This window comes from Podarcis gaigeae (assembly GCF_964106915.1).
Source record: "Podarcis gaigeae genome assembly, chromosome: 4".
NCBI lineage: Eukaryota > Metazoa > Chordata > Lepidosauria > Squamata > Lacertidae > Podarcis > Podarcis gaigeae.
Genome location: NC_139677.1, coordinates 105,927,809 through 105,953,549, shown reverse-complemented (window position 1 = coordinate 105,953,549; position 25,741 = coordinate 105,927,809). Strand labels below are relative to the sequence as shown.

Genomic DNA, 25,741 nt, shown 5'->3' with positions numbered 1-25,741 from the left:
GCTAGATATTATAAAGCGCTGAAGGAATGGTTAATACAGCCATTGAAGGAAGTATGTAATCAAATTTTGGAGGGGAAAAAGCCTCCTGAATTGTGGAAAGAGGCATTTATTTCACTTATACCGAAAACAGAAGCCGGGAAAAATCAGGTTAAAAACTACCGCCCTATATCACTGTTGAATGTGGATTATAAAATCTTTGCAGACATTTTAGCAAAAAGATTTAAGAGAGTGTTGTTAGGGGAGATTCATAAGGACCAAACAGGCTTTCTCCCAGGGAGACATATGTCAGAAAACGTGAGGAATATTATAGATATTTTGGAGTTATTGGAGGTGGACATTAATAGAAAGGCGGTTTTGATATTTGTGGATGCAGAGAAAGCCTTTGACAACATCTGTTGGAGTTTTATGAAGAAGAATCTCCAAGGGATGGGGGTAGGCCAAGGTTTTGAAAACGGTATAGGTGCAATTTATTCTGAACAAAAAGCAAAATTAATTGTGAATAATGTGGTAATGGAGGAAATACCAATAGAAAAAGGTACATGACAGGGATGCCCAATATCCCCCTTACTTTTTATATCTGTCCTGGAGGTTTTGCTAAACATGATTAGAAAGGACCAGCTGGTTAAAGGAATACAGGTCGGAGCCAAACATTACAAATTAAGGGCATTTGCAGATGACCTAGTTTTGACTTTGCAACAGCCAGACACTAGCACTAAAAGAGTATTAGAACTAATTGAGATATTCGGTCAAGTAGCAGGATTTAAATTGAATAAACATAAAACAAAAGTGTTGGGAAAAAATTTAACAATGGAAGAAAAAGAGAAATTTCAGAGTGAAACTGGTTTGGAAATAATGAAAAAAGTAAAATACCTAGGGGTGAATTTAACATCCAAGAATGTGAACCTATTTAAAGATAACTATGAAAAATGTTGGACAGAAGTAAAGAAAGATCTAGAAATATGGTCTAGGCTGAGACTTTCCTTGTTAGGCCGAATTGCCGTTATTAAGATGAATGTATTGCCGAGAATGTTGTTTTTGTTTCAGACACTACAGATTTTGGACAAGATGGATTGTTTCAAGAAGTGGCAGAAAGATATATCTAAATTTGTCTGGCAGGGCAAAAAGCCCAGAATAAAATTTAAGATTTTAACTGATGTAAAAGATAGAGGGGGATTTGCCCTGCCAGACTTAAGACTCTATTATGAATCAGCAGCATTCTGCTGGTTGAAGCAATGGCTACTTCTTGAGGACACAGACATTTTGGACTTGGAAGGGTATAACAATAACTTTGGTTGGCATGCATATTTATGGTACGACAAGGCAAAGGTCTATAAAGGTTTTAAAAACCATATTGTTAGGAAAGCATTGTATAATGTTTGGAATCGTTATAAAGATTTGTTGGAAAGTAAAACCCCTAGGTGGTTGTCACCAATGGAAGCTAAGGCGGTGAAAAAGCTTAACATGGACTCCATTGGCCAAAATATTGTGAAATTCTAGAACATGACGGTGAAAAGTTTAAATTACAGAGTTTTGAGAAACTAAAGTCCAAAGTTCGAGATTGGTTACACTATTATCAGATAAATGAGACATTTAAGCAGGACAGGAAATTAGGATTTCAGAAGGAGAGGTCAAAGTTGGAAACAGAACTGTTAGAGCCCAATACTAAGAATTTGTCTAGAATGTATAATTTGCTGTTGAAATGGAATACACAGGAGGAAACAGTTAAATCAGCTATGATTAAATGGGCTCAGGACATTGGTCATGACATTATGTTCGCTGACTGGGAACGGTTATGGACCACCGGTATTAGGTTTACGGCATGTAGTGCCTTAAAAGAGAACATAATGAAAATGATCTACAGGTGGTACATGACCCCAGTCAAGCTGGCAAAAATTTATCATTTGCCCAATAATAAATGTTGGAAATGCAATGAATCTGAAGGAACCTTCTATCACCTTTGGTGGACCTGCCCAAGGATTAAAGCCTTTTGGGAAATGATCTATAATGAAATTTAAAAAGTCCTCAAGGGGACATTTGCAAAGAAACCGGAGGCTTTTCTTCTGGGCATGGTGGGCCAATTGGTGTCAAGAAAGGATAGGACATTTTTTATGTATGCAACCACAGCAGCAAGAATTCTTCTGGCAAAGTATTGGAAGACGCAAGAAATACCTACTCTGGAAGAATGGCAGACAAAGGTGACTGAGTTTATGGGACTGGCAGAGATGACCGGCAGAATCCGTGACCAGGGGAAAGAGGCGGTGGAAGAGGATTGGAAGAAATTTAAAATTTATCTTAAAAATTGTTGTAAAATTGAGGATTGTTAAGATGTCAAGGGGTAAGAAAAAAAGAATTACAGCGGTAAAAATTACCATTTTAAGGAAACTGAGAGAGAATTTAAATAGAGAAATTGACTTAAGGGTTGCTAAAGAATTGTAAAATAAGGATGCAGAGAAAGGGAGGTATGGGGAAGTCATATTTTATTTTATATGTTTTTGTTTTCTATGTTGTGTTTGTTGTGTTTTTTTTCTGTTGTGAAAACCAATTAAAATTATTTTTTTAAAAAAGAAGTTGAAGTGCTGATACACTTCAGTTTTGAGATCTATAAATTCCAATTAGCCAGCAGAGAGTGTCACAGGGCCAGCCTACCTTCCCTTTAAAGCAAACATGGGTCTCCAGCTGTTTTTGGACTACAACTCCCATCTTCCCTAGCTAGCAGAAGTAATGGAAAGGGATGATGGAAACTGTACTCCAGGAGCTGCTGGGGACCCAAGTTTGGGAAAACCTGCTTCAAAGCAACTTGTGTGTTTGGCCTGCAAATATGGGACCTGTCGACTTTTGTATTTTCTTGTATTTTGATTTTCTTGTGACCTTTGTATATTATTTATTTATTTATTTATTTATAGAGGGAAAATTAAAAGAGAAATTGATTGGCAAGTTGTGGAAGAATAAAAGCTTGTGTTTGGAAAAAAAACAAAAAAAACCTGGGGGGTGGCCTCCTCAAATATTATATTGGGGGACAAAGCCTGCTAGGGCTTTAAGAGTTGGTGCCTATTGCTTACACCCACAGGTCTCAGGAATGTTACAACATAAAAACACAATATAAAAACACAAATCGACCTTAGTATAGATTCTTTGATGGGAAGTGAGATCGGAGCTCCTCCAGAAGCTCTTTCCACATTCCGCACACTAATATGGTTTCTCCCCTGTATGAGTTCTTTGATGGGAAGTGAGATTGCTGCTGTGACTAAAGCTCTTTCCACATTCCACACACTGATAGGGTTTCTCCCCTGTATGAGTTCTTTGATGGGAAGTGAGATTGCTGCTGTGACTAAAGCTCTTTCCACATTCCACACACTGATAGGGTTTCTCCCCTGTATGAATTCTTTGATGGGAAGTGAGACTGTGGTTGTGAGTGAAGCTCTTTCCACATTCCACACACTGATAGGGTTTCTCCCCTGTATGAATTCTGTGATGGTAAGTGAGATCGGAGCTCTGATGGAAGCTCTTTCCACATTCCACACACTGATAAGGTTTCTCCCCTGTATGAGTTCTTTGATGGGAAGTGAGATTGCAGCTGTGACTAAAGCTCTTTCCACATTCCACACACTGATAGGGTTTCTCCCCTGTATGAATTCTTTGATGCAAAGTGAGACTGGAGCTCTGACTGAAGCTCTTTCCACATTCCACACACTGATAGGGTTTCTCCCCTGTATGAATTCTGTGATGGGAAGTGAGTTTGGAGCTCTGACTGAAGCTCTTTCCACATTCCACACACTGATAGGGTTTCTCCCCTGTATGAATTCTTTGATGGGAAGTGAGATGGGAGCTCGTCATGAAGCTCTTTCCACATTCCACACACTGATAGGGTTTCTCCCCTGTATGAATTCTGTGATGGTAAGTGAGATCGGAGCTCTGACGGAAGCTCTTTCCACATTCCACACACTGATAAGGTTTCTCCCCTGTATGAATTCTTTGATGGGAAGTGAGTTTGGAGCTTTCAGTGAAGCTCTTTCCACATTCCACACACTGATAGGGTTTCTCCCCTGTATGAATTCTTTTATGGGAAGTGAGACTGTGGCTGTGACTGAAGCTCTTTCCACATTCCACACACCGATAGGGTTTTTCCCCTGTATGAATTCTTTTATGGGAAGTGAGACTGTGGCTGTGACTGAAGCTCTTTCCACATTCCACACACCAATAGGGTTTCTCCCCTGTATGAATTCTTTTATGGGAAGTGAGACTGTGGCTGTGACTGAAGCTCTTTCCACATTCCACACACTGATAGGGTTTCTCCCCTATATGAATTATTTGATGGGAAGTGAGATCGGAGTTCCTCCTGTAGCTCTTTCCACATTCCACACACTGATAGGGTTTCTCCCCTGTATGAATTCTTTGATGGGAAGTGAGTTTGGAGCTCTGACTGAAGCTCTTTCCACATTCCACACACTGATAGGGTTTCTCCCCTGTATGAATTCTTTGATGCGAAGTGAGATCGAAGCTGTGACTAAAGCTCTTTCCACATTCCACACACTGATAGGGTTTCTCCCCTGTATGAATTCTTTGATGGGAAGTGAGTGTGGAGCTCTGACTGAAGCTCTTTCCACATTCCGCACACTGATAGGGTTTCTCCCCTGTATGAATTCTTTGATGCGAAGTGAGATTGTGACTGTGACTGAAGCTCTTTCCACATTCCACACACTGATAGGGTTTCTCCCCTGTATGAATTCTCCGATGGGAAGTGAGAGCGGCACTCTGACGGAAGCTCTTTCCACATTCCACACACTGATAGGGTTTCTCCCCTGTATGAATTCTTTGATGGGAAGTGAGTTTGGAGCTTTCAGTGAAGCTCTTTCCACATTCCACACACGGATAGCGTTTCTCCCTTGTATGAATTCTTTGATGGGCAGTGAGATCGGAGCTCTGACTAAAGCTCTTTCCACATTCCACACACTGATAGGGTTTCTCCCCAGTATGAATTCTTTGATGTGAAGTGAGATTGGAGCTCTTACTGAAGCTCTTTCCACATTCCACACACTGATAGGGTTTCTCCCATGTATGAATTCTCTGATGGGACGTGAGATCGGTGCTCCTACCGAAGCTCTTTCCACATTCCACACACTGATAGGGTTTCTCCCCTGTATGAATTCTTTGATGGGAAGTGAGAGAGGAGCACTGACTGAAGCTCTTTCCACATTCCACACACTGATAGAGTTTCTTTCCAAGGATATTTTGTTGATGGGAAGTGGAATGGGAGCGCCGATTGCAGCTTTCTCCAAACTCCAAATTTTTACGTGGCTTCTCCTCTCTGGGTATTTTATCGTGGTCACCTTCGCTCTTGATTTCTGATTCATCACAATCTGCCATGGAGACAAAAAGGGATTAGAACCTCAGGAACAAATGGAGAAGAACTGAAGGGAGTTCAGTGTGTGTTTATTACCTTTGTTGTTTGTCATTAACCAACATATTTATTATGAGATTCTGTTGAGGTGCTGAATGTTGCTTTGTTTGATATACAGTAGTGGTCAAAATTGTGGAATACTTTTGGAGAAAACTGTATTTCAGAGGTTTGATGGCTCATAACACTGCTTCTTTTGGAGTAACATCATAAAATTATGTATCAACGGAAATTGTTCAATTACCCATATTCTATCTAAAGCTAAAAAGAAGGACAACTTGCTTAGATTGACTTTTGTCAGTGTCTTTTGTGATTGCTATCAAGTTGGTTGGTTTTTTTGTGTTCTTATAAAACAATAAAATTATAGAAATGGCACAAAGAGTTGAGGAGGCTTCTGGCGATCGCGGGAGTGAAAGCAAGCGGGATTCCTCAGTGCTGAGAGAATCCAGCTTTTGAGGGGAAAAGGGAGTGCTGCAAGAGCGCCGCAGCCCCCAAACACCCTTGAAAGGATATTCAAGGGGCAGGGTCCTGGCACTGTCCAACAGCTTATCCTCCGGCTGCCAAGTAACCTCTTTTTGAGGGGCGACGAGAGCGGTGGGGTAGAGAAGCGGACAGCAGGAGGCCATTTCTATCCCTCAAGAGTGAAGCTCCGAGCTTGCACACAGAAGCGATCAGCTCTCAAACATTAAGAAATCGAATTGGGACTTTTAAAAATACAAATCCATGGATTAGAGCCAATTCGAAGTGGGTAAGGTGGAAAAAAAATGAGGTCAGCCTTGCCTGGAATTTAAACTACACACAAGAACAATCTTCAGAGCGGGACAAAAACGTACGTCAATGCAAACGGATTAAACTGATAATTTATTTGACTGCCTTTTAAAGGACTCTAAGGAGTATAAGGATTATAAAGATAGAGAAAAGGGGGAGAGTCGTTTGGAAGGCAATTAATAGTCTTATCAGTGAGTCGGTGGGAAACGTCGGGGGAGAAGACTCCGAGAGCTTTCTACTTTTGTTTTTAAAAAGATCTGCGCAATTGGCAGCGATGGACTTTAAAACTACTGATTTATTAATTCTAGCCTGTGAAGAGAGACAGAAGATAAGTCCCACGACTGGAATGTAATAATGGAGGGTTACAATCTATTTCAGAGAAACAGACCAGACAAGAAAGGAGGAGGAGTGGCGTTATATGTCAGGGATGTGTATACCTGTGAAGAGATCCAAGATTTAGAACCTCAAAGCCAAAGTGAGAGCATTTGGGTCAAAATTAAGGGAGAGATGAATAACAGGGACCTCATTGTGGGAGTTTACTATAGATCCCCAAGCCAAATGGAGGACATAGATGATGCCTTCCTGGAACAGATGGCCAAGCATGCAAAAGGAAGGGAGATAGTAGTAATGGGGGACTTCAATTACCCGGATATTTGCTGGATGTCAAACTCAGCCAAGAGCATAAAGTCAAACAGATTCCTCACTGGCCTTGCAGACAACTTCATTGTCCAGAAAGTGAGAGAAGCAAGAAGAGGAACAGCCATTTTAGATCTGGTCCTAACCAATGTTGATGACCTGGTTAGTGGGGTAGAAGTGGAAGGATCATTAGGCGCGAGTGATCATGCTCTTCTGAAGTTTACTATACAGCGGAAAGGAGCAGCCAAGCATATTAGGACTCAATTTCTTGACTTTAAGAAAGCCGACTTCATAAAACTTAGGGAAGTGCTTGGTGAGATCCCATGGACAGTAATACTAAAAGGAAAGGGAGTTCATGATGGCTGGGAGTTTGTTAAGAGGGAGCTAGTAAAACCACAACTTCAGGCAATACCAATGAGACGGAAACATGGAAGGTGCCTAAAGAAGCCAGGGTGGCTATCTAAAGAACTTTTAACTGAGTTAAGATTTAAAAAGGATGTGTACAAAAAATGGAAAAGGGGGAAAACCACCAAAGAGGAATTCAAACAAATAGCCAGCACGTGTAGACACAAAGTCAGAAAAGCTAAAGCACAGAATGAACTCAGGCTTGCTAGAGAGGTTAAAAGCAACAAAAAAGGCTTTTATGGGTATGTTCGTAGCAAAAGGAAGAACAAAGAAACCGTGGGGTCACTCAGAGGAGAAGATGGTGAAATGCAAACAGGGGACACAGAAAGGGCTGAACTCCTCAATGCCTTCTTTCCCTCAGTCTTCTCCAATAAAGAAAACAATGCCCGACCTGAAGAATTTGGAGCAAATGATTCAGCAGAGGAAACACAGCCCAGAATAACTAAGGAGATAGTACAAGAATACTTGGCTAGTTTAGATGTATTCAAGTCTCCAGGGCCAGATGAACTGCATCCAAGAGTATTAAAAGAACTGGCAGATGTGATCTCAGAACCACTGGCAGTCATCTTTGAGAATTCCTGGAGAACAGGCGAAGTCCCGGCAGACTGGAGGAGGGCAAATGTTGTCCCTATTTTCAAAAAGGGGGAAAGAGAGGACCCAAATAATTACCGCCCAGTCAGTCTGACATCAATACCAGGGAAGATTCTGGAGCAGATCATTAAGCAAACAGTTTGTGATCACCTAGAAAGGAATACTGTGATCACCAATAGTCACCATGGATTTCTGAAAAATAAGTCGTGTCAGACTAACCTGATCTCATTTTTTGACAGAATTACAACCCTGGTAGATGAAGGGAATGCAGTGGATGTAGCCTACCTTGATTTCAGCAAGGCATTTGACAAGGTCCCCCATGATATTCTTGTAAAGAAGCTGGTAAAATGCGGTCTTGACTATGCTACCACTCAGTGGATTTGTAACTGGCTGACTGACCGAACCCAAAGGGTGCTCATCAATGGTTCCTCTTCATCCTGGAGAAGAGTGACTAGTGGGGTGCCACAGGGTTCTGTCTTGGGCCCAGTCTTATTCAACATCTTTATCAACGACTTGGATGATGGACTCAAGGGCATCCTGATCAAATTTGCAGATGACACCAAACTGGGAGGGGTGGCTAACACCCCAGAGGACAGGATCACACTTCAAAACGACCTTGACAGATTAGAGAACTGGGCCAAAACAAACAAGATGAATTTTAATAGGGAGAAATGTAAAGTATTGCACTTGGGCAAAAAAAATGAGAGGCACAAATACAAGATGGGTGACACCTGGCTTGAGAGCAGTACATGTGAAAAGGATCTAGGAGTCTTGGTTGACCACAAACTTGACATGAGCCAACAGTGTGACGCGGCAGCTAAAAAAGCCAATGCAATTCTGGGCTGCATCAATAGGAGTATTGCATCTAGATCAAGGGAAGTAATAGTGCCACTGTATTCTGCTCTGGTCAGACCTCACCTGGAGTACTGTGTCCAGTTCTGGGCACCACAGTTCAAGAAGGACACTGACAAACTGGAACGTGTCCAAAGGAGGGCAACCAAAATGGTCAAAGGCCTGGAAACGATGCCTTATGAAGAACGGCTAAGGGAGCTGGGCATGTTTAGCCTGGAGAAGAGGAGGTTAAGGGGTGATATGATAGCCATGTTCAAATATATAAAAGGATGTCACATAGAGGAGGGAGAAAGGTTGTTTTCTGCTGCTCCAGAGAAGCGGACACGGAGCAATGGTTCCAAACTACAAGAAAAAAGATTCCACCTAAACATTAGGAAGAACTTCCTGACAGTAAGAGCTGTTTGACAGTGGAATTTGCTGCCAAGGTGTGTGGTGGAGTCTCCTTCTTTGGAGGTCTTTAAGCAGAGGCTTGACAACCATATGTCAGGAGTGCTCTGATGGTGTTTCCTGCTTGGCAGGGGGTTGGACTCGATGGCCCTTGTGGTCTCTTCCAACTCTACGATTCTATGATTCTATGATTCTAAGATACTAAGAGGGAAAATACTGTTTCTTTACCTTCATTTGGTGGAAGTTTAAAATAAGTTTGAGAGGAATTAGGAGTGTTTTTGCCTTCTGAAGTCCATACCCCCCCCCGCCTCCTTCTCTGCGTAGTATTTGAATGGGATACAAAGAAGCAAACTGCACCATTTTTGTATCTTTGATGGGGGGGCTTTTGCCCTTCTCCTTCTCTTCCCCTCTCTTTGAGATTTAACACAGACTTTTATTCGTTTGGTGGCATCATGGATTTTGATTTCAAGATATATCTGGCAGGGCAAAAAGCCGATAATAAAATTTAAGTTCTTAACAGATTTAAAAGAGAGGGGAGGTTTGGCCCTACCAGATATGAGATTATATTATGAAGCATCGTGCATATGTTGGTTGAAAGAATGGATGAAATTAGAAAATACAGATTTGTTAGATTTGGAAGGATATGACAATAGATTCGGCTGGCATGCATATTTATGGTATGGAAAAAAACGAGTGCATAAAGGTTTCAAAAATCATATTATTAGAGGATCTCTGATTGAGGTATGGGGTAGGTACAAAAACCTACTTGAACCAAAAATACCACACTGGTTATCACCATTAGAGGCAATGAGTGTTAAAAAGATCAATATGACTGGGAGGTGGATAACATATGGAAGTTTAATTGAGAAAGAGGGAAGTGAGTGGAAAATGAAACCATATGAAGAAGTGAAAGAATATGTAAACAATTGGCTGCATTATTTTCAGATTAATGAAATGTTTAGAAAAGAGGTTGCAGAAAGAGGCTATTCTGAAAAAGAATCTAGGTTTCAAAGAGAAGTATTGAATAACGAAGTTAAAAATTTATCTATGATGTATAAATTATTATTAGAATGGCATTTGAAGGATGAAGAGGTGAAAATCAGTTATGATTCAATGGGCCAAAGACTTTGGATATAACATTCAATTTGATGATTGGATAAAATTGTGGAAGGAAGGGATGAGATTTACGGCATGTACCATTTGATAACCAAATGTTATGAAAATGATATATCGATGGTATATAACACCAGTTAAATTAAGTAGATGTATAAGGTGAGTAATAAATATTGTAAATGTAAGGAGAAAGAAGGGACATTTTATCATATGTGGTGGGAATGTGAAAAAATGAAGTGCTTCTGGGAAATGATATATAATGAGATAAAGAAAATACTGAAATATACATTTGTTAAAAAACCAGAAGCAGTTCTATTAGGAATATTAGGTGGTGAAATAAAAAGGAACGATCAGAAAGTATTTCTGTATGCAGTAACAGCAGCCAGAACTCTTTTGGCCCAGAAATGGAAACAAGAAGAAATGCCTACGATTGAAGAATGGAGATCCAAATTAATGGATTACGCGGCACTGGACAGATTGACAGGGAGGATTCGTAACCGACAAGACCAAAGATTCACTGAGGACTGGAGTAAATTTACAGAATATATTAAAAATATTTGTGATAATGATATAACGTTTGTAAGTTTTCAAGAAGCTCTGTAAGAAGATTTGGTAGAAATATTGTTTAAACAACATGGGAAGAAAAGATATATATAATGCAATCTGTGATAATTACGGAAAATTATCAGACATGTTGATGGAAGTCTAAAAGAAAAAAAAAGATATGTGATGAGTTTTTGATGTTTAATGATGTTATAAATTTGTTTTTATTGGAAAATTAATAAAAATCATATTTAAAAAAACAAAACAGAAAGCGATGTAAAATTGTACTGTTAAGTGAACAAGGCTACAGTTATGAAGAAATTGATGAAATATTAGGAAATCTTAACCAAAGCTGGCATTTCTATATTTTTGAAGAGGTATAAGGAGACTCAGTCACTACAAAATCAGACTGGTAATGGCAGGGAAAGGTGCACAAAGGCAAGTGACAATGGACGAGTGGAGAGACTGTCCGTACACGACAGAAGAAAATCATCTGGGTGGATACAAGATGACATGGTGCAATGTAATGTGAAGTTGAGTGCAAGGACTGGTCTAAATATTAGAATTCTAAGGAAGAAGCCACTGTCATCTCTCAAGCAAAGGTTGAAAAGATTAAACCCATGTTAACTAGACAGCGAAACAATGGGACAATGTTATTTGGTATGATGAGACCCAAATCTCCTTGCTTGGTAGTGTTGGGATGACATACGCGAGGAGAAGAATCAGAGAAGATTTACATCCTACTTGCATTACTCCGACCGTGAAACACCCAGATAGTGTGTTGATCTGGGGTTGTATGGCAGTAAAAGGTGTGGGCAAAATTTACGTCATTAATGGGAATGTAAATGCCCTAAAATGCATAAATGAAATACTTGCGCCCAAACTGAAGCGTTCCTCAGGTGATCTTTTCCCAGATGCTGAAGCATATTGTCAGGGAACTGCCATCGGTTCAGGAGGGAGGGAGGAAAGGCCGAATGGATTACAGAGAGCCTCCAGGGATCATGGGAAGCAGCTCCTCTTCAACGGAGGAGAGTAAACACGCCTCCAGTTGAGCGGAGCTGCAGGAGTCGGAAGAGGCAAGGCGGTGCCAGGACAACTTGCCTGGCCAAAGCGGGGAGGAGAGGGGTCCTCTCGTTACCAACGCTCTCCTTGCGCAGAAAGCATCCGTGCAGAGAGGGGAGGCGCAGACTGGGCGTCAAGAAGCTGCTTTGCTGGGGAAAGTTTAGGAACCGCCCACTCACGGATTCTGCCAGCGACTGAGTCAGCCACGGGAGAGTGGCGCTCCGGACAGATAAGGTTTATTTTGGCAGCAGAAGCAAGGCTTCACAGCCAAGCAAGAAGATATTTGCCTGCTTGCTCTCGAGCAACCGCTTCGAAACATTCCACACACACACATATATATGTATACACATATGTATAAAATATATGAAGTATTTTATACTTCAACAGGATTCCGCTCCATGTCATGTTGCTGCTGTGTGCAAAAGGTGCTTTCAAGATAAAGATATTTCACGGCTGGAATGGCCTGGGAATAGCCCAAACTTTAACCCAATCAGAAATCTATGGAGCCGACTAAAGAAACTTGTTAGTCAGAAGCAACCCAGCAATAAAGTCCAATTAACAGAGGCAATAATTTAATCTTTGTTTCACTTTATTACAGCTGCAGAACTAAAAACTTGGTTCATATCATGGGAAGGCATTGTAAGGCCGTAATTAAAGCGAAAGGTTGCCAATGGTTATGACTGCTGTTCTAATAAATGGTTATGGCTGCTGTTCTAATAAATACACCTTCATAAATGTTCTTTCATTACATTCTTCATTAAATTATCTTTCCATTGATATATAATTTTATGGTATTACTCCACACAAAAGGGGTGTTATGAGCCATCAAACCTCAGAAATACACTATTCACAAAAGGTTTCCACAATCATGGCCACTAGGAGAAGTTGTTCACTTTAAAGTTAATGTTCTTTTTATATGGGATCAGCTTATTATTATTATTTATGCTTCATGTTTATAAATGTGTTGGAAGCCATGTTTATATATGTGTTGGGGCAACCCAGCCAAATGGGCAGGGTATAAATAAAAAATATTATTATTACTACAGTGGTACATTGATTTAAGAGCAGCCCTGTTCCGGAAAAGATTAAGTTTGTAAAGCATCTTCATCATCAGCATCACTGCTACTAAACCATCGGAAGATGCAGACATTTCGTCTTCCTTGCCTCAGGAGACAACGAAAGTCAGAAAGAACAAAGAAACAGCTTTCCCGGATGTTGAGAAAGCTCCTCCCCAGATGGAGGACACTCTGAGCTGTTAACCCTGTGAGCTCTAAACTTCACAACTTATCTTTCCTAACAATTCTGAAGCTGACATTTAAGATGGCTTGGGCAGTTCAGACCAGCCCGGTCGTGGTAGAAAAAGGAATAATTTGAGGAATACTGTTCAAAGAAAAAACTGTAAGTTACTGTTTATTGTGGGGGTGTTAGGTTCCCAGGTGTTATAGGGGCCACGGTTGAGTTCTGTGAAAATAGATGAGGTTGGTCACATAGAGGTATTTTTTGAATTTCCAGGCTGATATGATGATCCCTATGCAAAAGCCTTTGACTGTGTCGACCACAGCAAACTATGGCAAGTTCTTAAAGAAATGGGAGTGCCTGATCACCTCATCTGTCTCCTGAGAAATCTCTATGTGGGACAAGAAGCTACAGTTAGAACTGGATATGGGACAACTGATTGGTTCAAAATTAGGAAAGGAATACAAGAAGGCTGTATACTGTCTCCCTGCTTATTTAACTTATATGCAGAATTCATCATGCGAAAGGCTGGGCTGGATGAATCACCGGAAGAAATATCAGATAAGCAGATGACACAACCCTGATGGCAGAAAGTGAGGAGGAATTAAAAAACCCTTTAATGAGGGTGAAAGAGGAGAGCGCAAAATATGGTCTGAAGCTCAACATCAAAAAAACGAAGATCATGGCCACTGGTCCCATCACCTCCTGGCAAATAGAAGGGGAAGAAATGGAGGCAGTGAGAGACTTTACTTTCTTGGGCTCCATGATCACTGCAGATGGTGACAGCAGTCACGAAATTAAAAGACACCTGCTCCTTGGGAGAAAGGCGATGGCAAATCTAGACAGCATTTTAAAAAGCAGAGACATCACCTTGCCAACAAAGGTCCGTATAGTTAAAGCCATGGTTTTCCCATTAGTGATGTATGGAGGTGAGAGCTGGACCATAAAGAAGGCTGATCGCCGAAGAATTGATGCTTTTGAATTCTGGTGCTGGAGGAGACTCTTGAGAGTCCCATGGACAGCAAGAAGATCCAACCTCTCCATTCTGATGGAAACCAGCCCTGAGTGTTCACTGGAAGGACAGATCGTGAAGCTGAGGCTCCAGTACTTTGGCCACCTCATGAGAAGAGAAGACTCCCTGGAGAAGACCCTGATGCTGGGAAAGATGGAGGGCACAAGGAGAAGGGGACGACAGAGGACGAGATGGTTGGATGGTGTTCTCGAAGCCACAAACATGAGTCTGACCAAACTGTGGGAGGCAGTGGAAGACAAGAGTGCCTGGCGTGCTCTGATCCACGAGGTCACGAAGAGTCGGACACGACTAAACAACAACAACAACAATGACGATCCCACAGGGAGCCTTACCAAGAGAGGCCACGATCCCACGAGTCTCCTCCATGATGTCCTTATGCAGAGCTCTCTGGTCAGGATCCAGCAACGCCCACTCCTCATCTGTGAAACGAACAGCGACATCTTCAAAGCACACTGGACCCTAAAAGAAAAAAGGAAATGTCCTCCTCTGAGGCAGCAGAAATATGTTCTGCTACATGATGCTCTGTTATTTCCTTCCTGTAAATTGCGGTGTTGTTTCAATAGGATTGTTTTGCAGCACATTTTAATTATGGGTGCTTATTTTATGTATCCGTTTTTGTGCAAATAGGTGGAACTCCTCCTTGTGTTTCCCAAGTCATTCTGCCTACGCAAGCGTTCCAGTTTCCCCAATGGAAGGATCCACTTTCTCCTCTCCTTGTCAGCTGTTCTGGGAAGGTTCCCTCCCAATGCCCTAGAGCCAAATTGAAGGGGGTCATGGGGGCATGGAGAGGGGGAGGAATGGGGGGCAGGCTGCATTTTCCAGCTCATGGGGCTGGTTAGGTGAATCCAGGCCACTATTTGTTCTCGTCTGTCCACTGCTTAGAAACCAATTTTTGCATTCAGTTATCAATCTAGAAATAAAATAAGCTGTTTTTGATGGCCATCTGTCTTGTATGATCTAGCAGAGATTCCTGCATTGCAGGGGGTCTCCTGGCTCTGAGAGACAAGCAGGGAGGGTGGCTTCTGCCACTCGCCTGCTTCCTCTTCTGCCTCTGATTCTGCACTGCATTTTGCCACAGAGTCTCCCAGCTCACTAAGCCCTGTTTCCCCTTCAGCTTCTGACACCTCCTCTTCCCAGGCTTCTCCCTCTGACCTCTCATCCTTCCTCCACCTCCACTCCTTCGGCTCTGAGCCATCTTCCCTTCCTGGTTGCCCGGCTGCTTCCTCCCACTATTCCTCTGTGCCCAACCAGTCCATGACATTGCTCCATCCCTCAGCCTCTGTCCCCACAAGGCAGCTTCCCCTGACCTGATCTGGTTCCACAGCCACTGCTTCTCTTCTGCCCGCATGAAAAGATAGATCAGGAGGTCTTGCCGGCATCCTTCTGCCATCTGCAAGAGAAAAAAGGTAAGCAGGAAGCCAGGAGTGCCTGCACCTCTCACAGGTGAAACAGGGCATCTCTAACTACAGATGAGCATTTGAGAAAGCCTTACCTGCTGAGAGTATTTGGACGTTTGTGCCCATTCCATATTTTAGTTGTGAAAAAATATATCTCCCCTCCTCTGGACCCTTGTTCCCAACTGTCTCCCCCCAAAACAAGATGAAAAGAACCCTCAGATGAGTTGGGAAACCAACAGAACGAGACCAAATGGAGCAAAACCACCTTCCTCCTTACCCAGTGGCCTCTCTCTGGTGTCCAACGGAGGCCTCTCTGCCTCACAGGAATCCAGGTCCATTTCTGCAAAGAGATCCTTTCCCTGAAAAAGAAACAAGGATTCAAAACAGAGAATGGGGGAAAATATAAGAAAGAGAATGACAAAGAAGGGTGTTAGATCTCATTCCATGGATGCCTTGCAGAAAAAGCATGGGCCATCAGCAGACCATTATGGGATGTTTTCTGTCCTGTTTGGAGCCCCTTGGGAGTATCCAGAGGAAAGTTTCTCTCACCTGCTTTCTCTCCTCTGCTTGACTCAGGAGGAAACCTTCGGCCAGGGCCACTGCCTGCGAACTGGTCTCTGCTCCACAGTCCCTCACCCAGCTCTCCATCTCCGGTGGAAGGACAGCCAGGAACTGCTCCAAGATCACCAGGTCCAGCATCTCAGCTTTCGTGTGCCTTTCTGGCTTCAGCCACTGACGGTCAAAGTGGTAGAGTCGGCTGCAAACCTCTCGGGGTCCTTTGGCCTCCTGGCAGCAGAACTGCCTCAACTGCTGGCTCTGCACCTCTGAGCGGAGGGTGTCCTCCTCACCCAGGATCTTCTGCACAGAGTTCTCCCAGAATCCCCCACTGCTCCCGGTTTGGATGTCATGGCCTCTTCCTGCTCCAGGGCCAGCTGAGTCTCGCTCACCCATCTGTGCTCTCAGGAAGCCTCTGAGAGATTGGAAGGAACCCTTTGGTCTCCTGCCAAGTTCTGTCTGTCTTAAGGAGAGGCGCTAGCAAATCCTACAAAGCAAATACATTGTTCTGTTACAAAGGTTGTCTAATATCAGGAGAAGAAAAAGGTTCCTTGAGGAAGCATGGATGAGTCTTGCTGGGAACTAGGGCTGGACTGCACCACATCCCAGATCATTAGCTATCTTGGGGGGGGGGGGGGGAGGAAGAGGAGTAAGAAGAGAAGAAATATGTCTCTAGCCTTCTAGCAATGCAAAATGTGGAGGCAACGGAAGGGATTTCTGGGAGATGAATCAGCCTTGTTGCTCCTGCCTTCCAGTCAATGCATGAAGTGAAAACTGACTGACAAGGGAGTCATTTGTATCTTGTGGGAAATGGATGCTTGGCTCTAGTGGGGATCCTCACCCAGGGGTCCTCAGGAGTTGTTCTCCCCCCAGCCCCACTCCCCTGCTTCTGTCTCCTTTTTTGCACTTGAACTCTCTGGCACTCTTCAGGCAGACCCCTTGGGGTGGGGTCACTTTTTCTTTGCTCTGAGGGCCAGGTATGTTTCTGGCCAACCCCCTGAGGGCCAAGTTCGCAGGGCCAAAAACACCTCCCTTGAAATTTAGGAGTGTAATTTAGTATTAGTATTCTCTTAGATAGCTTAACACACACACAGCTACTGATGCCAAGGTCCCTGGAGTCTCGGTGAGTAGCAGCGCCCATTTCCGGCTGCTTTGCCAGCAACAATCCCTTTGGGAGAGAGAGGATGTGGTCCTGGGATGCCCTGCTCTGGGTGCGAGGGGATTGCTGCAGTGGCCTCCGTGGGGGGCTGCCCTTGGAGATGACTGGGAAACTGGTCCCCAATGCAGCAGCCAGACTATGGCCTGGGATCCCTCTCTTTATTCCTGGCCTTTCTCTCCCACCTTTTTTTTTGGGGGGGGGGGCTAGTCCACCTCCTCGTCCAGCTTTGGAAAACCATTTGCACATTTTTCGTCCGTTGTGCAATGAGGCTGAGCGACGTCACACAGAGTTAAAGTCCCAGGGACCCCTTTGTTTAAAGAAGGGAGATCTTTTCTGAAGCAGGGGGGAGGGGTAGAGGGCCGAATGAGTTTTGGATCCTCTGATTTGCAGGAAGGAGAGCATGGCAGACCTGGCCCCTCCCTGGCAGGACCCCCTCCTCCTCCCTGACTTGGGGTCCCCCCCCTGCAGGAGAACATGCGGCCCCCCAGGCCCCCTCCCCTGCTGCAGCCCTGGGACCCCCACCAGATCCCAGAGAGAGAGGAGACTCACCAGATCCCAGGAGGGACAGCGAGGCAGCCCTTGCAGGAGAGACACAAAGCAACACCCCCCCTCCCTTGCAGGAAAGGACTGGGGAGGGAGGGGCCTTGGAGCTGGAGGACCTGCCCCCCTTGCTTCCTGTCCTCTCTAGGAAGGCAGCTCGGTTCCCTTTAACCCTTGCCAAGCCGAGTCCCCCCAGCTCAGCCCTCTCTCGCTTGGCAGAACCTGAGATTCTTATTATTTGTTATGGATTTCGGTGGGGGGCAACTGCCCCCCCGGCTCCGCCCATGCCCAGATATCCTTTTGGGGGTGAGGCTCTTGGCTGGACTCCCTCCCTTGGCCAGAAACCAGAGGAAGAGCCTGCAGGGAAAAGGGCTTTGCAGGAGGCAAGGAAGCTCCTCCTGGAATTCAGGAGTGGAGAGAGAGGAGGGGATCCCAGGGTCATCTAGTCCCACCCCCAGCAATGCAGGAATCTCAGCTCAAGCATCCATGGCAGATGGCCGTCCGATCTCTGCTGAGAAACCTCCAAGGAAGGAGAGTCCCCCACCTCCCAAGGGAGCCCAAGGGAGACCTTTCTCCTGCCCAACTGCTCTTAGATGTCCCTCAAGGCAGCGGGTCCTGAGTTCGAGCCCTGCTGAAACAATCGCGCTGGCTGCCAAGGAGGAACCAAGCAAAGTTCATAATAAATAAATCCCATTCTCGTCATAAATGAGTAATACTTTCTTAAGCATGTTGCTATGCAAACATTCAATAGTATGCCATTTCCCCTTCCAGAAATGCTGAATTTCTAACTCAATGGACTAAAAATGGATGGTTGTTATGCTTAGAGAAGCTTTTAATATTTTATGGACTATTGTATTTTAATATTTTGTTGGAAGCTGCCCAGAGTGGCTTGGGAAAAACCAGCCAGATGCCCGGGGTATGTATAAATAATAATAATAATCATCATCATCATCATAATAAAATACTGCTGCTACTGCTGGGCAGATAGGCCTCCTTCTTCAAATGGTTTTGGGTTTTTATCTGTGTCATTTTCAATTGTTATTGATATTAATGTTGTATTCTGAATTTTTGATCTTATGATTTATGTGGAAATTCTTTTCCATTTGGTTGTGTACCTTTGGATGTGTTTTGCTTATCGTTTATGACTTTTGTTATGTTGGTAATTATGTAAATCTTGTCATAACAATAACAACAATAATTTATTATTTATGCCCCACCCATCTGGCTGGGTTTCTCCAGGCACTCTGGGCAGCCTACAACAAATGATTAAAACTACATTAAAACATCAATCCTTAAAAACTTCCCTAAACAGGGCTGCCTTCAGGAGTCTTCTAAACGTCAGAGAGTTGTTTATTTCTTTGACATCCGATGGGAGGGCGTTCCGCAGAAGAGGCGCCACCACCGAGAAGGCCCTTTGCCTATCATGTTGTAAGCCGCCTTGAGCGTTGTTTTAACAATGGAAAGGTTACAAATAAAATAAAGTGATGATGATGAAGATTGAACAGATGTCTACGATTTCCCACAGGCTACTTTGTGTGAGGGGAACTGCAATCCAGGGAGTCTCTGGCAGGAGATTATCAGATAAGGAAAGCTTTATTTACAAAAAAGAGAGAATGGTGAAACAAAGTGAAGACAGGAGATGTGTTCTTTCAGGGAGAAGTTAATTTATTACTTCAGCTAAATGTCTCAGGATTAAACACAGTTCTGCAGGCACAGCTTCTCTTCAACTCCCTCCTCTCAAAATCAGTTGTCACACTTCAGGGAGATGTTCAGGTTTCCAGAATAGGTGGTGAAAGGCTGAACTCTCTTTCTGCTGCTTCTCTCTCACCCCCGAACTTAGTTATGAGGGGTCTTTCCGTGAGGTACTTTTGACACAGCCCAGCTTCCTTCACAGCCAGGGGCCACTTTTCCTCGGTTCCCCTGAGGTATTTTCCTTCGTATGCCAGACCCAGGGGATCCTCTCAGCCCTTGCCACGGACTCGGGAATCTTCTTTTCCTAGAAGATCTCTCCCCCCCCCTCCTGACTGCAAGGAGACTCCAGAAGAAGAAGAGGAGAGTCTTCCCACAGCTTCTCCCTCCAGCTTCACTCCCTCCAGACCCCCAACATGGTCTCCCCATCTCAGCTGTGAGGCTCCTTCCTCTGGCTCCATAGATATTCTCCTCAGAGCGGAGTATCCACTCAGATCAGAGCCACTTCTCCCTCCCTCCCGCCACCCTCCTCTCATCCCCATCTTCTCCCAACCTTCCCTCTCTCCCATCTCAAATCCCCTCAGAAAGGTCTCTCTTTATTTTCCCTCCAAAAGTGCTGGCGCCACCCCCCTCCGGGTAGCCAATCAGAAAGAGGCTCTGGCCCCCTGGTGGAATGGTGAGGCACTGCACCCCCAGACTCTGCTCTGGCTCTGCTGTCCGTCACAGCAGCCAGCTGCCCCAGCAGGCCTTGCAATCTCCCCACCGCTTGAGCCGTCCCCCATTGTCTCCCGAGAGAGACGGATGAGGAGAGAGCCATTCAGGGGCCACAGGAAAGGGGCATCGGGGGCCGACAGAGGCAAACTGGAGCGGGGCGGCATCGCCGAAAGGATGCCTACCTCTCTCTCCTTCCTTCTCAATATCCGTTATGTCTAGCTAAGAAATTGGGGGAAAGGCAGCTACTCTGTGTCGGGTTTCTTGGGGTTGAGATCCGTAAGCTGAGTATGGTACGATTTCTCAGCATTTAATGACACACTTTAATGGGTAAGTGAACTCATATTGGAAACATTGCAGACACAGTCATGAAGGATTTTTCTAGAGTGTTTTATTCATCCTCACCTAGATAACGTGAAATTAATGGGTGTTACTGTCTCCAAATAACATCAGACCTATGCAAGCAGATTATTGGAATAGGCCAAATGATTCCCCCACCTCCTGGAATTCCCTAGGCAAAAAAAACAGGTCATGGGTGCCAGTCCTGAGTGGGCAGAGACAGAAGGTGGAAAATAACCCAGAGACTGGAAGCAACTCAGCAATGATAATAGTGTTTTACTCTTTTAATGATAATAATTTTTATTTATTTATACAACAACTGCAGCAAGGATTGGAAAAATACGTAGTATAGCTGATCTGGAAAAAAACATTTTCCTGGGTTTATGCTTAATGTAGAATGCTGAATGGGAGGAGTTCTGGAATGCCTGGCATCGCAAGGGAGGTGGCTCTTAGCCAGTGGGAGGATGAAACTGTTGGAATTCTGGCCCGGTCAGAGGTATGTGCCTATCTATTCAGGCACCGGGTGAATTCCTTAGACCTCCCTCCGGCGACTCCCGGCAGGAAAAACATACGAGGTCCGTTCCGGCGATGTTCCTCAGGCTGTGAGAAAAACACACCAACTGCTTCTCCTCCTCCCTGCTCCCTGCATATCCCCAGGGAGGGGAATCAGACACAGACAGAAATGTAACTACATGCTTTTATTCCTGTCTTTAGCAGCCATACAGTAAAAGATGTCTGCTCTCTTCAACAAACAGAGAGAAACTGCAAACTCCACCCATGTACATCCTGTACAGGTCATATGACACACACTGAGCTCACATCCTGTGCTCAATAAGGAGAATGGACTGCCCCTTCGTTTTCATGGCAACAGTCACATACTTCCTGTTTGGCTTTCCAGCCACAAGCAGCAGACTGAGCTGCTAGAGCCTTTGCTTGCTGCAGCATTGCTGCTTTAGAATAACAGAAACACCCTTAAGAAGAAGTTACAGATAGGTAGCCGTGTTGGTCTGCCATAGTCAAAACAAAAAATTCCTTCCAGTAGCACCTTAAAGACCAACTAAGCTAGTTCTAGGTATGAGCTTTCGTGTGCATGCACACTTCTTCAGATACACTGAAACAGAAGTCACCAGACCCTTCTATATAGTGAGAAGGTGGGGAGGGGTATTACTCAGAAGGGTGGTGGGAATGGGTGATAGGCAGATAGCTGTGATGAGAAGGGGTGAGAAGGTGAAAAATGGCTTTGTCATGTATAATGAGATAAGAATCCAATGTCTTTGTTCAGACCAGGTCTCTCCATGGTTTTAAGTTTGGTAATAAGTTGCAATTCAGCAGCTTCTCTTTCCAGTCTATTTCTGAAATTCCTTTGTAATAGAACAGCTACTTTGAGATCTTGTATAGAATGTCCTGGGAGATTGAAGTGTTCTCCTACTGGTTTCTCTGTCTTGTGATTCCTGATGTCAGATTTATGTCCGTTTATCCTTTGGCGTAAGGTTTGGCCTGTTTGTCCAATATAGAGAGCTGAAGGACACTGTTGGCATTTGATGGCATACACAATGTTAGACGATGAGCAATTAAATAGTCCCGAGATGGTATGTGTGATGTTGTTGGGGCCAGTAATGGTGTTGTCCGGGTGTATGTGGCAGCAAAGTTGGCATCTGGGTTTATTGCAGGCTCTGGTGCCAGTGTCCGTGTTAAGTCTGGTTGTAGTATTATTGTGGGTTAGGAGTTGTTTAAGATTGGGTGGCTGTCTGTAGGCAATGAAAGGTCTTCCTCCCAGAGCTTGAGAAAGAGAACTGTCATTGTCCAGGAGAGGTTGTAGATCTCTGATGATGTATTGTACTGTTTTAACTTGGGAGCTGTATGTGATGACTAGAGGTGTTCTGTTATTTTCTTTTTTGCGTCTGTCTTGCAGCAAGTTCTCTCTGGGTATCAGTCTGGCTCTGTTGATCTGTTGTCTAACTTCATCTGCTGGGTATTTTAGTTCTCAAAAGGTTTGCTGTAGATCTCTTAGGTGAGAGTCTCTGTCTGTAGAATTGGAACAGATGCGGCTGTAACGTAGTGCCTGGCTATATACAATGGACTGTTTGGTATGTTTGGGATGGTAGCTAGCGGCATGTAGATATGTTTGTCAGTCAGTTGGTTTACAGTATAAGGTGGTGTCTATGCGCCCATCCTGTATTTTTATAGTAGTGTCCAAAAAATGTATTTCTTGCATAGATTGATTCATTGTTAGGTTGATTGTGGGGTGAAAATCATTGAATTTCTGGTGGAAGGTGTCCAGGGTCTGTTGACCATGTGTCCAGATGATAAAAATATCGTCAATGTATCGCAGGTACAAGAGAGGTTTGAGTGGGTAGGAGTTTAGGAAACGTTGTTCTAAATCTGCCATGAAGATGTTGGCATACTGTGGGGCCATGCGGGTGCCCATTGCTGTGCCGCTGATCTGAAGGAACAGGTCATCACTGAATTTGAAGTTGTTGTGGGTAAGGACAAATTGGCAGAGTTTGGTAGCAAAGTCCGCTGTGGTTTTATCTGAAATGGTGTTCCTTATAGCTTGTAAACCATCGTTGTGTGGGATGTTGGTATACAGAGATTCCACATCCATAGTAGCCAGTATAGTATTGTTAGGAAGATTATTTAGAGATTGTATTTTCCTCAGAAAATCTGTGGTGTCACGTACATAGCTGGGAGCACTGATGGCATATGGTTTCAGAACAGAGTCCATATAACTCTGCGGTTATATGGACTCTGTTCTGAAACCATATGCCTATCACTAGAATGTACCACCAGTCAGTTTCATTGGCTGACCCACAGTTCTAGTACTGTATTTAAAAGAGTGATAGGCAGATAGCTGTGATGAGCCTGTTGACGATTCCCCGCGACGGGGTGAGCTCCCGTTGCTCGGTCCCTGCTCCTGCCAACCTTGCAGTTCGAAAGCACGTCAAAGTGCAAGTAGATAAATAGGTACCGCTCCGGGGGGAAGGTAAACGGCGTTTCTGTGCACTGCTCTGGTTCGCCAAAAGTGGCTTAGTCCTGCTGGCCACATGACCCGGAAGCTGTATGCCAGCTCCCTCGGCCAGTAAAGCGAGAGGAGCATCGCAACCCCAGAGTCGGCCACAACTGGACCTAATGGTCAGGGGTCCCTTTACCTTTACCTTCCATCAAGGGTGGTTATTCTAAAGCAGCAATGCAGCAGCAAGCAAAGGCTATAGCAGCCAAGTCTGCTGCTTGTGGCTGGAAAGCCAAACAGGATGTTTGTGACTGTTGCCATGGGAACAAAGGGGCAGTCCATTCTGTACTGAGCACCGGATGTTAGCTCAGTGTGTGTGTGTCATATGACCTGTACTGGAAGTACATGGGAGGAGTTTATTCTTACTGCTGTTGAGTGCAGACATGTTTTCTCTGTACTGATGTAAAAGACAGGAATAAAAGATGTAAAGAGATTTCTGTCTGCTTCTTTCCCCTCCCTGGGGACACCAAAGGGGCGAGAGGAAGAACGGTGTGTTTTTCTCACAGTCTGAGAAGAATCGCCGAGACCTCGGCTGCTTATCAGCAGAGTGGCGCAGCCGGGAGGTCGACAAGGAATATCTGCCGGTGCCTGGAAGACTGGCACATCCCTCTGACCAAGGCAGAATTCCAACAGTGGTAGCAGATGCCGGTTGCTGGTTTCTTCGATCCATGGGAGTCTGCATCAAGGAGTGGCAGAGCTACTGTATTCATCGCTCCATGGAAGCCTGAAGTGAGAAAGCTGATCCTCTGCAGCCAGAAGCTGACCAGACGGAAAGACAGCCAAAGCAACGGAGCCCAAGGTATGAGATTTCGGGCTTAAAAGAGTGAACGTAGATTGAGTTATTCTCTGCTTCACGGGGAGCAGTGTATGGGAAAACAGCTCCAGTTAGAAGAGGCCCGCATTCCAAACATTCTTGTGGTTTCTTGTCCAAGGGATGGAATGCACTGTTGCTAAGCGACGCCCTTCAGTCAAGGCCGTGCCTCAGAGAGGAGAAGTGAAAGTTAAAATGGAATGTTTTGACTACAGAGGCTGAAGAGCTCTTGGAAAATTCCAACGCAGCCAGCGTTGAGAGCTGCCAGGTGGCAAGAGTGTAAACAAACCAGCTTTTGGATTTTAGAGGCTTGTGTTTGAAAGTTATTGGAAAGGACTTAAAATGGATGCCAAGAAGGGGGGAGGCTTGCCTTCTCCGCCCCTTTTGACCAATGACAATTATGCATCTTGGTCTATTAAGATGAAGGCCCTGCTGCAGAATCAGAGACTGTTTGAGGTGATTGAGAACCCCATCCCTGCAGCACCAACGCATGCTTGGGAGTCACAGGATGTGAAGGCCAGAACGGCTATAATTCTGTGTGTGTCAGATTCGCAGCTTATACATATACAGGCTTTAGACCACGCGAAAGATGTTTGGGACACGCTGAGAAGGACACATCAGAGAGATGCAGGTTCTTCAGCGTTGCTGTATTTTGAAAAGCTGACCAACCTGAGGCTTGCGCCTGATGGAGATGTACAAGTGCACCTGACGGAAATGAAATATCTGCGTCAACAGATGGTGGAACATAATTTCCGTCTGCAGGAGGAAGTGTTTTGCTTCATGGTGATAAACAGCCTGAATCGGACTTACAAAACCGTTGCCAGTCAGCTGGGGTCCCTCCCAGCAACTGAATTGACTTCGGAGAGGGTCTTTGCTGTGGTTCTTTGTGAACATGACAGACTTGCTGCCCTGGAAGTCAAGGACAGGGGGAGACAAGAATGGAGTTCTGACACCCCTACTGCTGTTGCTACTGGAGAAAATGCTGTAGCTTTGAACGTTGTCCAATGTTACAATTGTGGCCAAACTGGGCATCTTCAGTGGAACTGCAAGAAGCCACGTCAGAACAGAGGAGCCAAGGCGAGCTCCACAAAGTCTGAGGCATCAGGCAAAGGTCATACCATCCCAAAGGCAAAGACTGCAAAGGCTTTGATGTCGCTAAAAGCCACACCAGAAGCGGGAAATTTCTTTGTCCTAGACACCGGGTGTACGCAGCATACGTGTCGACACATAGGACTATTTTCTACGTTTAAGAAGAAAAGCTTCGCGGTGCAACAAGCCAACGGTCAAGAGCTGGAAGCCACCGGAATTGGGACTGTGTACCTTAAAAGTCTGAACTTGACTATAAACAATGTTTATTTGGTTCCAGAGTTGAAGTACAATCTGCTCAGCGTTTCGCAGATCGCCAAGAAGGGACTAAAACTGTCCTATGATGATCGGAACTGCGAGATCTACAAAGATGGAGAGTTGTAACTTTCTGCCAAAGAGAAAGATGGACTGTATTTGTTGACT

At 44.5% G+C, this 25,741-nt stretch overlaps 1 protein-coding gene across 2 annotated transcripts in view; it reads right to left on the bottom strand.

Annotated features, from left to right (window-relative positions):
- Nucleotides 1-2,560: 2,560 nt before the first annotated feature.
- LOC310843269 (uncharacterized protein) overlaps nt 2,561-25,741 on the bottom strand; it is a 217,324-nt gene continuing 194,143 nt past the window's right edge. Inside the window, exons 6-7 of one of the 2 annotated variants that reach the window (XM_083736319.1) lie at nt 14,354-14,480; nt 2,561-5,357 (exon numbers count right to left, since the gene is read on the bottom strand). In XM_083736319.1, the coding sequence (XP_083592445.1) occupies nt 3,187-5,357; nt 14,354-14,480 (2,298 nt within the window). In that variant the 3' untranslated portion in view covers nt 2,561-3,186. The remainder of the gene's footprint in view (nt 5,358-14,353; nt 14,481-25,741) is intronic. The other variant, XM_083736320.1, reaches the window with a different exon arrangement.